Below are 11,353 nucleotides of genomic sequence, written 5' to 3' on the forward strand. Positions count from 1 at the left end.
TTTCTTTCTTTCTTTCTTTCTTTCTTTCTTTCTTTCTTTCTTTCTTTCTTTCTTTCTTTCTCTTTCTCTCTCTCTCTCTCTCTTTCTTTCTTTCTCTCTCTCTCTCTCTTTCTTTCTTTCTTTCTTTCTTTTTTTGAGACAGAGTCTTGCTCTGTTGCCCAGGCTGGAGCACAGCTCAGCTCACTGCAACTTCCACCTCCCAGGTTCAAGCGATTCTCCAGGCTCAGCCTCCTGAGTAGCTGGGATCACAGGGGCCCGCCATACGCCTGGCTAATTTTTGTGTTTTTAGTAGAGATGGGGCTTCACCATGTAGGCCAGGTTGGTCTCAACCTCCTGACCTCAAATGATCTGCCCACCTCGGCCTCCCAAAGTGCTGGGATTACAGGCATGAGCCACCATGCCCAGCCTGGAAAAGACTTTTCATATCCTTTATATTAAGTGATTTTCCACGAGGAGCTAGTAGGTAGAACGAGCAAAATTAATGCACTCTATGGTGCCAAGCAGGACCTAGAGGCTCAGAGAGGTTGAGCAACCTGTCTAAGGTCACACAGCCCATAGGTAGCAGAGCTGGGATTAGAACTCAAGTCTTCTAGTTCTGGTCTACTGGTTTTTTTTTGGTGGTTGTTGTTTGTTTGTTTCTGCTCTCCACTGCTAGCACCTGCCCTGTTATGATTATGGGAAATTGTCAACCTAGTCACTGACACAGCTGGTTTCTTCCTCATCATGGCTTCCCCCACATTAGTTTACTTATTACTTATGTTGAGCACATCTTATGTACTCCCTCATTTGCAGCTTCTAACAGTGGGCAGGATGGTGTGCAGTGCACTCAGCGCCACACTCACTCTACTCAGGAACCTCCCTTACTGCCATTACAGGAAACCTACTACCATACTTCCCAGCCAGCTGGCTTCCAGTTTGTGTTGGTGGGTGGAAGGGAGAGGCCAAGTTCCTTTGGCTTCTAACCCTGCCTCCAGAAGTGGTGCCTGCAGAGACAGCAGCGTTGGCTGGTGAACATGGACCCCTGGGTTTCCACCCAGCCATCTTGGTACTAAGAGCAGCAAACTCCACAGCACAAAGGACTTTTTCCCTTTGTTCCTCCAACCCAGGAGTGGTAGCAGCTTCTCACAGTTACCAGTCTTTAAGTAACTTAACCTTCCTCTTCTCCTTCTCCAGCCCTCCCAATGCCTTAGTCATCCTTGTGTTCAGTTTCCCCTGACTGAAATACTCAGGGTGGTTTAGGTTTTCCAGGATTGGTCACTACTTTCTCAATCCCTTCTTTTTCTTTCTTTCTTTTTTGAGACTCTATCACCCAGGCCAGAGTGCAGTGATGTGGTCATAGCTCACTGCAGCCTCGAACTCCTGCGATCAAGAGATCTTCCTGCCCCAGCCTCCTGAGTAGCTGAGACTACAGGTGCATGCCACCATGCCCGGCTAATTTTTTAATTTTTTGTAGAGATGAGGGCTCTCACTGTGTTGCTCAGGCTGGTCTTGAACTCCTGTCCTCAAGCGATCCTCCCTGCTTGGCCTCCCAAAGTACTCGGATTAGAGGTTTCAGTCACTGCACCCAGCCTATTAATCCCTTATCAATACAAATAAGAAAAAATTAGATACAGAAAGGTCAAGTAATTTGAACGCAGGGCTTTGACTTTTCAGAGCCGAAACTGGAGGCCTTTTCTTTGTGAGGCCTGTGCATATGATCTGGTGAGCAATACAGAGCTCCTAACCCCAGGCTTTCAGTCATCCACCTGGCATTGGGGTCCCAGGTCTGGGAAGAGACTGACAGTGGACAGAGGACTCAGGCTAGGATAACCACTCATTCCTGGCTGCCCTGAGCCTGCTGTGCCTACCTCTCCCCACGAGTGAGTCAAGTTCTAGGCTTGACTTTGTGAGGTCACCAGAGGACCTTTGCTGAGCCCCCACTCTGAAATATATTTTGTGTTCCACCTCAAGTCTTTATCAGGAATCCATTTTTAAAAGTCTCACCACTGAAGACACATCCATTCTGTCCCTCCATCTCCCCTCTGTCAGGTCCGTGTGATAAACTTGGTCTTTCTTGGAGAACTGGCTGTACAGGCTCCTGTAAGATCCTGAGAATTATGTTTCCTCCTTTCGCTCTGGCTGCCAGGAAGCTCATAGTCAAAACTAATGCTGTGAATCATAAAGATTCACATTAGCCTTCACAGCTAACATATGTGATTTCTCCTCCTTTTTATATATTCAGTGTCAAGATTTTACAGTTTTATCAAACACCCAATGTGCTGTTCTTTGCTAATTTGCCCTCAGACCCAGTACTGGCCCTCCCCCTACCTCCTCTCTCTCTACTGCAGGGGGTCAGCTCCTGTGAATGACATTTCCCAGGCTTCGTAGCTAGCTGGCCTCCAGCAAGGTCAGCCAGTGGACTGCTTTGGCAGGAGCCTGGAGAGGGAGGAGCACTTCTCTGCTTTAAGCAGCTTCTTGGCAGCAGCTGCTCCTCCCTGGCTCTACCTCCTCCTGCCCAGGCCAATTATGGTTCCAGCTTCCACTGGGTATCCTCAGCTCCAGGGTCCCAATAACCCCATCTTCTCACTTTGTCCTCCCCGTCCAACAGGTGGAAACTACTTCCTCCAGTTGCTGACCTCAGAGTCGCTGCCTTCCCCAGGTTGCCCCCCTGCCTTTTTTTTTGAGACAGAGTCTTGCTCTGTCATCCAGGCTGCAGTGCAGTGGCAGGATCTTGGTTCACTGCAACCTCTGCCTCCCAGGTTCAAGCAATTCTCCTGCCTCAGCCTCCCGGGTAGCTGGGACTACAGATAGACACTCCCACACCCAGCTAGTTTTTGTGTTTTCAGTAGAGACGGGGTTTCGCCATGTTGGCCAGGCTGGTCTTGAACTCTTGACCTCAAGTGATCTACCACAGCCTCTCAAAGTGCTGAGATTACAGGCGTGAGCCACCGCGTCTGAGCCCTTTCATCATTTCTAAAACCCGAGTAACTGACTCCCAGGATCAAATTCTACCTACTGAGTTACCTGATACAGGGTTTATTTCCTACTGAACTCAGACTGATATGTGTGCCCCACGTGTGAGGTCAGGTCAGACCCATTTTGAAAACAGTTGGGGCACAAATCATCCACAGAGCACAGGCTCTGCAGGCGTTGTTGAGAGGAGCAGAAGCCCGGAGGAGGAACAGAAGAACTTAGGGGCAGGAAGGAGAGCAAGTTCCCTGGGGCAGCGGATTCCGGTGGGAAAAAGGAGCCAGTGGGGCTCAAGAATGGAACCTTCGGCCGAGGCGGGCAGATTGCCTGAGCTCAGGAGTTCAAGACCAGCCTGGGCAACACAGTGAAACCCCGTCTCCACTGAAATACAAAAAATTAGCCAGGCATGGTGGCATGCGCCTGTAGTCCCAGTTACTGGGGAGGTTGAGGCAGGAGAATTGCTTGAACCCAGGAGGTGGAGGTTGCAGTGAGCAGAGATTGCACCACTGCACTCCAGCCTGGGCAACAGAGCGAGCCTCTGTCTCAAAAAAAAAAAAAAAAAAAAAAAAGAATGGTACCTTCAGGCCGGAGTGAGGCAGGCTGGGGCAGAGGGCAGAGGGTGGGCTTTGGAGACAACAGATCAGGCTCCCAGCTCTGACGCTCCCTCCCCGTGTGACCCAACACTTCACCTCTCTAAGCCTCCACTTTCTCATCTGTAAAATGGGAAAAATAATACTAGCCTCAGTGGGTTTTAGGAGAATCAGATGAAATGAAGTGCCTGAAACAAAAGAGCTGGTGGAGAAATGTCGGGCCTCGAGGCCAGATGGAGGGGTTTGGATATGGTCCCCGTGTGAGGTCTGATCTGCAAAACTGTCCTTCCCCAGGCCCCAAAGCATGAAATTCAGCACCCCTACCAGGTGTGTTAAACATTCACAGTATTTGAGAACAGGATACCAACTGGTACAGTCACACCAGTGCGTATGGGTACCTGCCCCCACCCAGGCCCGGGTTCCCCAAGGAAGCCACCTCTCAGAGCTGTGGTCCACGGCGTTCTCGTCATCCTCAGAGACCCTGAACTCGCTGATGCGGATCCACTCACTGGTGCGGATACCCACTGAGTAGTAGACGTAGAGCCTGCGGTTGCGCCGGAAGCTGGGGTGGAAGGCAATGCCCAGGAAGCCACGTTCATCACCCTGCCAGGGCGAGGTGAGCACCGCCCGGCTGATGTTCAGGAAAGGCTTCTCCAGCCTCGAGCGGTCGGGCAGGTAGGCCCATACCAGCCCCACCTGCTCGGCCACGAAGAAGCGGTGGGTGCCATCCCTGGCATGGACCATGGCCACGGGGTTGCGCAGCCCATTGGCCACCTCCTCCAGGCACAGCTGCAGGCAGCCCTTGGCATCGGCCACCACATGGCCCAGGTTTGAGTTGAGGTTCTTGTTGACCAGCAGGTACGGGAAGCAGTAGTCCGTGTCATCCAGGGACAGGTAGCGGCAGAACCTGGCACGGTTGCCCTCCAGCGCCTGAAGCTCCTGGTCAGTTGACAGGTGACGGAACAGCCCCCGGCACTTATGCCACATGTCCAGGCAGTAGTCCTGGCAGAGCCCGGGCACTGTGCGCAGGGGTGTGAACGGGTCCTCAGCGTCATAGAGGTGGGCTGCATACGGAGAGCATTCCTGCAGAGACAGCGATGGCTCAGAGACGCTTCGTGGAGGTGCTTACCAGCTGTGTACCCTTGGGCGGGTCCCCCATCTCTCAGAGCTTCAGTCTGCTGATCCATAAAATGGAGACAATGCCATCTGTCTGTTACCATGATAAGCCTCAGGGATAGGAGCAAGCCTTAGGTCTTAATGTTTGTGTTGTTCTGTCAGAACACAGAACAACACTATTCCTACTCCTATTAATAGCAGCAGCAACAGCAGCAGCTACTCTGGAGCACCTGCTGTATGCCAGAAAGAGTCCGAGGCACTGCCACCCACCCTCTCTGTGTTCACAGTGCACCTCTGCCCCTACATCAGCACAGCTCGCTGCTGCACTTAACTTGGGTTCCTGCCCGAGGCTCACCTCCGATCCTCCCTGACCACCCTGTGTACCTTCTAGTACCTTCTAGTACTTCTAGTACTTCTAGTACCTTCCAGTACTAGACCACCCTCTAGTACCTTCTGGCCTCTATCTGTTGAAAAACAGTAAAATACCAAGTGCTGTATGACTTGGCTCTGCCCATGGACAGCTGTACCCTCAGCTCCCGCCTCTCTCCACCCCTCCAGCCTCCTGTCTACCTTCCACCTCCTGATATTCTGATATGGCTTGGATCTGTGTCCCCGCCCAAATCTCACGTAGAATTGTAACCCCCAGTGTTGGAGGAGGAGCCTGGTGGGAGGTGACTGGATCACAGGGGCGGAGTTCTCGCGCATGGTTTAGTTTAGCACCATCCCCCCTTGGTACTGTAGAGTGAGTGAGTTCCTATGAGATTTGGTTTTTTAAAATGTGCCCCCGCCCTGCCACCATCTCTCTCTTGCTCCTGCTGTTGTCATGGGACATGCCCGCCTCCCCTTTGCTTTCCATCATGATTGTAAGTTTCCTGAGAACTCCCCAGAAACAGAGGCCACTATACTTCCTATACATCCTGCAGAACTGTGAGCCAATTAAAACTCTTTTCTTTATAAATTACCCAGTTTTGTTTTGTTTTGTTGTTTGTTGATTTGTTTTTTTAAGACAGGGTCTCTCTCTCTCTGTCACCAAGGCTGGAATACAGTGGCACCATCTCAGCTCACTGCAAACTCTGCCTCCTAGATGCTCCTGCCTCAGCCTCCTGAGTAGCTGGGACTACAGGCAAAAGCCACCACACCTAGCTAATTTTTTAATTTTTTGTAGGGATGAGGTTTTGCCATGTTGCCCAGGCTGCTCTCGAATTCCTGAACTCAAGCCATCTTCCCGCCTCAGCCTCCCATAGTGCTGAGACTACAGGTGTGAGCAACTGCACCCAGCCACGTATTTCTTCGTAGCAATGAGATAAGAGACTAATATGTACTCCCTGCCATTTCACACCTCTGAGCCTCAGCACAGGCTGTCCCCTTTGCAGGTATGCCCTTCCCCTACTCTTCTCTGGCAGGCAGAATTCTCTTTATTCTTAAATCATGACCATGACCATGGGAGAAGGAGTGCTAACCAATCACAGCAGTTCCTGGGGTTTGGGGCAGATTGTGGGCCAGGCACCAGGTCAGTGAGCCCGTGCATCTGCATTTCCTTCTCAAAGCAAACACAGAAGGGAGGCCTGTTCTTATTACCACTGCACAGAGGTGGAAGCAGATAGCAGAAGGGAGCCACTAGCCCAAGGTATCATGTCACATGCTGATGGGCTGGGGTTTGAGCCATGTCTGCTCAGCTCGACCTGCCAGCTCCCTGCTACCCATCCCCAAATGCCAGTTAAGTGTCCCCACACCACTGCACCCTCTCTGCACCCTATCACTACCCAAAGCAGAGGCCACAGCTCCAGGCTGTCTGCAGGCCTTCCTGTTAGAGCCGCTGGCTTGTGGCGTGGTCATTCTTTCTATCTGTGGCTGACACCCTCCCCCACCTGTGAGTCCACCAGGCCAAGGCTGGGTCTGAGTCAGCTCTGGGCCCCCCAGAGGCTTCAGGGGATGCTCCTTCTGCAGTGGGGAGGCGCTGACAGTCACGTACTTCCTCCCCTCACAGGGAGGACCAGGCTGGCTTCCAGCAGGAGGCCTCTGGGCTGTTTGGGGGAGGATTGGGCATGCGGGATGGCAGGCTGCCTCCCAGTGTGTTCTCAAGTCCCAGGCCAGGGCTCACTCACTCCTGTGACATGATTGTGGCTTTTGTTCATGCCACAGCCTGTCCTTCTGGCCCCTCTACTGCTGTGAGGCTAGGTCTCACCTGACAGGCCAAAGGCCACTTGGCAGAATGTCTTGAGGTCCTGGTCAGTTACTGTCCCAGGTACAGACAGGGTGCCATGTCTTACATGCTCCCCTCTGCCAATGAGCTGGCCAGATGGCCAGGCCTCGGGCCGCCATGTATGCTGTCCCTCCCATGGTTCCCTGGGAACCGCCTGTGGGTCAGCCGGCAGCTGCACATGGACCAGGGAGGGGCTGTGTGCACACGTGCCTTCTTTCATCTTTGCAAGGTAGGGTCATTGTCACTATTTTATTTTATTTGTTTATTTATTTTTTGAGACAGGGCCTCTCTCTGTCTCCTGGGCTGGAGTGCAGTGGCACAATCCTAGTTCACTGTAGCCCTGACCTCCTGCACTCAAACGATCATCCCCACCTTGGCCTCCAGAGTCGCTGGAACCACAGACGGGCTCCACCACACCCGGCTAACTTTCCTTTTTATTTTTTGCAGAGACAGGGTCTCCCTATGCTTCCCAGGCTTGTCTTGAACTCCTGGACTCAAGCAATCCTCCCGTCTCAGCCCGCCAAAGTTCTGGGATTACAGGCATGAGCCACCGCACACGGCTTGACTCCTGTTTTATAGATGAGGAACTGAGGCTTAAAGAAGGCCACGTGCCAAGAAGTCGCCAAACCTGGGCTCACACCCAAGCCTCATGATGCCTGGACTGGTGTTCTTTCTAGATTAGTCAGCAACATTTCATTCACCAAGAATTTACTGAGCAGAGATTGTGGCAGGCACATCTTGGTTCCAGAGACACAGTGAGGGGCAGAATAGACATCTGGAAGGCAACGAGAGCCCTCCATTCACCAAAGCCCAGTCCAGAACTACAGAGGGAGCCAAAGTTCCCTCAGGCAGCCAGGCCGAAGACCTCAGCATCCACGCGTCCCAATCACACAGCAGACGCTTCCTCGTGGCCTGTGTACTCTTACGTACACACAATGTAATATGGTGCCCAGACCAGGGTAGTCCAGAACTAGGAAGCGACAAGAGTGATTGCTACTGGCAAGAGGATGATCCGCAGCTTGGCCTCAGTGTGTTTGGGGGCAGGTGGCAGGAAGCTCACGGCAAATCAGCCCCGTGTCGCAGGCTACAGCTGCCTGGGCCATTCAGTGCAGGGCAGAGGGCCCCCATCTTGCCCAGAGTTTGCCATCCCATGTCACTGACACTCGTGACTTATGGCCCTGGGTCCTGAAAGTTTCTTACGTCCACCATTCATTTTGTGAAAGACCAAGCCTTTGCGCACAGTGTCCTGTCCGTCGGATATTCGCTCCTCACCTACTTCCTCCTCTGGCAAACTGCTGTTCATGACTCAAGGCCTACTCAAAGGTCTCCTCTTGTCCTCCATGCTCCTAGGGCCCTGACTGGCCCATCCCTGGCCCTTACGGATGCTCCCAATGCACTGTGTCCATATCTCAGGCATGACACTCACTCCATGGAATCTTGTAGCTTACAGGGTGAGTTCTCTACAGCAGTCACTGCTCCATCGCCAGGGGTGCTCCAGTCAGTCAGCTTGGCTAGGATTTCATTGTCTCTTTGCTTGTCTGTCCACTCTACGGACTGTGGGACACAGTGGGGCTTCAAGGAGGGAGGCAGTGTGGCGAAGCGGTTAGGAGAAGGGTTTTGGAGCCAGAGCATATGTTCCCCATGGGGAGTGCTTCTTAACCTCTTAACGCTCTTAACCATGGGCAAGCTCCTTAACCTCTCTGTGCCTATGTCCTCATCTATAGAACGGGAAAGGAGTTCCAACCTCTTAGAATTGTTGGGAGGAATAAATGGAGAAGATGCGTATGTTTGTTCAGTAAATATGAGCTATCAGCATGCAACCAACATTCAGGAAGCCTTCCCTGAGGTATGTGGCCTTGTTCCTACACTCCTTGAGGAATCTCTGGCACCTTCCTGTGTGTGTCGGTCTCCTGAAGTGACGAAGGGGACTTTTGAGACTGGGCCTGTGACTTGCCAACTGCTTTTGGGTCCAGTATCCAGCACAGGGCTGACTCCTAACAGGTTCAGGAAGAGCCTGCTGAATACATGAGCCCGTAGGGCACATTTCATGGAGATCTCCATCAGAAACCATGCTTTGATGATTTCAGCGGCTTAGAGAGGCAACCCCAGTCACAGGGGTGGTTACTGATGTGGAAGCTCACACCAGATGCACTGGGAGTGCCACGTGCCATGGCTGTCCTCTCTCCTCCAGAGGACACAGGTACTTACTGGACAAGCCAAGCCCCAGGAAAGAGTCTCGCATCTCCCCAAAGCAGGTGTGAAGGCCTGAGTGCCTCCACACTAACAGAGATCTATAAATAAGGCACCTCCACCACCTCCACGTGTGAAAATCAGGAGGTGCCAGATGCAGACTCCGCCTTGGCTAGCAGAGAGCTCGGTCCTCCCACCAGGGTGCTCCAGGAGGTCCCGTCAGTGAAACTGTAACCCAGCCTCAGTTGCCATCTCTAGGCTCACTCCAGACATGAGGTCACTCTCAGAGATGCCTGGGCTGAAGTGTTAGCAGTCACTTCACTGCTGGTTGCTTAAGGCCAGGCTGTCCTGGGAAGGTTCCCAAGAAAAGAGAGGTGCCCTGCCAGGGGACAGCATCAGGACTGACCCTTCCCTTCCTCCATCCACCTGCCCCCCTCACTGCCCTGCTGAGTCAGGCACATAGCGAGTGCCCAATAGACAAATGTGGCATGGATGCAGGAACTCTGCTATGTGACAGGGGTGGGGAGACCAAAGGAACTGGTCCTGAGGAGCCCCCAGGCTGGTGAGAGAGGCAAATGCTTGGCCAGACCATACGCTTGCCCTTGAGGCGCACAGCATGGGAGTCCAGCAGAACCCACCTAAAGGTGGCCAGCCCACCCTTTGTTGCATTCTGAAGCTGCCAAGGGCCCCCTCCTCATCCTCCCAGAGCCTACTGCTTCCCACCTAGATATGTGTTCACATCAGCGAGTGTGGTCCATGTCCCCACCTCAACCACCACTGAGCTGTGTGACCACTGGGCAAGTCCCTGCCTCCCTCTGAGTCTTCCTTGAATCGGGCTCCGAGCCTCACCTGGGCCCTTCCCAAGGCTGGGCAGCCAGTGAGGCCAAGGAAACCCTTGAGAAATCCAACTGCAAACATTTACCGAGCCCCTAGTATGTGGCATTTAATATGCATGGCAACCCAGGGGGGTGGTTAAGGCTTTATTTTATATATTATATTATATTATATTATATTATATTATATTATATTATATTATATTATATTATATTATATTATATTTTTGAGACGGAGTCTTGCTCTGTTGCCCAGGCTGGGGTGCAATGGCTTGATCTTGGCTCACTGCAACCTCTGCCTCCCAGAGTCAAGTGATTCTCTCACTTCAGCCTCCCGAATAGCTGGGATTACAGGCGTTCCCCAACATGCCCAGTTTATATTTTTGTAGAGATGGAGTTTCGCCATGTTGGCCAGGCTGGTCTTGAACTCCTGACCTTAAGTGATCTGCCCACCTTGGCCTCCCAAAGGGCTGGGATTACAGGCGTCAGCCACCGCACCCCGCTTCATTTTAAAGATACTGTGAGGTGCAGCAGTGACCTGCCCAGGTCATGAAGCTGGGGAAGTGACAGAGCCAGGATCAAACTCCAACTCCAAGTCAGCCCTCTTGCCCTTCCCCACACCACCTGCCCCTGCTGGCCGAAGGCTGGGACACGGCCCTGGCCACTGGGGTCTCTCCACCCCAGGCCTCTCACTGGCCAGATGCTGGGACAGGAATGCCTTGTCCTGCCCCATTTCTGCATTCAGCCAGGCAGCATTTGCCCACCTGGGTGTGGTCAGGCACTGGGGCCTCAGACTCCCACAAGAGGAAAACAAACAGCGGTGGCACCGCCAGGTGTGCACAGAAGCGGGGGCTCCACCCTCAGGGGGAAGATGGGGGGGCCCAGGAACTTCAACACATAGCTGTTGCTCATTCCTGAGCGAGCTTCTGCCAGGCCAGGGCGCCATCCCCAGGAGAGGACACAGCACCCACAGAGGTGATGGCGGAAGTGGCAAGGGCATCAGGATGGGGTGGGACTCTCGTGGGGGGCAGTGGCCCCAACCCCCGCAACAACCCCTGGCCACACGTTGACCACGCCCACGGCAGGGCCCCCTGCTTTCACTGCCCCTGGGACAACACAGAGGAGCACTGACCAGGACAGATGCCTCCTCTCCACCTTGATACCCCGACAAGGGCGCAGCTGCTCGGGGTAGGACGCTGGGGGCTCGGCTCCAGGGGACCGGGGCAGAGGAGCCCCCAACCTCTGAGGAAATGATGACATCATCTGTCCGTCCCTCCTGCTTCAGGAGGGGAAACTGAGGCCCCGAGAAGGCCCAAGTCATAAAACGAATGAATGGCAAAGCCAAGAGTCGCCCTGGGATGCGCAGTCTCCCCGCCCCGTGCCAAATGACTCCCTTTTGGGGCCTAGAGTTCCAGAGTCCGCCGCGCACTCTTGGCCCTCGCCCCCGCGGGGTTCCGATCTCTGCTCCAGGA

The 11,353-nt window shown here is 53.4% G+C and overlaps 1 protein-coding gene across 1 annotated transcript in view; it reads right to left on the bottom strand.

Moving 5' to 3' along the window:
* Positions 1-4,619, bottom strand: part of HHIPL1 (HHIP-like 1) — a 24,040-nt gene extending 19,421 nt beyond the window's left edge. The window contains exon 1 of the mRNA XM_011951586.1: positions 3,976-4,619. Within this exon, the coding sequence (XP_011806976.1) occupies positions 3,976-4,526 (551 nt within the window). The 5' untranslated portion in view covers positions 4,527-4,619. The remainder of the gene's footprint in view (positions 1-3,975) is intronic.
* Positions 4,620-11,353: the final 6,734 nt, after the last annotated feature.

This window comes from Colobus angolensis, unplaced genomic scaffold (genome assembly GCF_000951035.1).
Source record: "Colobus angolensis palliatus isolate OR3802 unplaced genomic scaffold, Cang.pa_1.0 Scaffold32, whole genome shotgun sequence".
NCBI lineage: Eukaryota > Metazoa > Chordata > Mammalia > Primates > Cercopithecidae > Colobus > Colobus angolensis.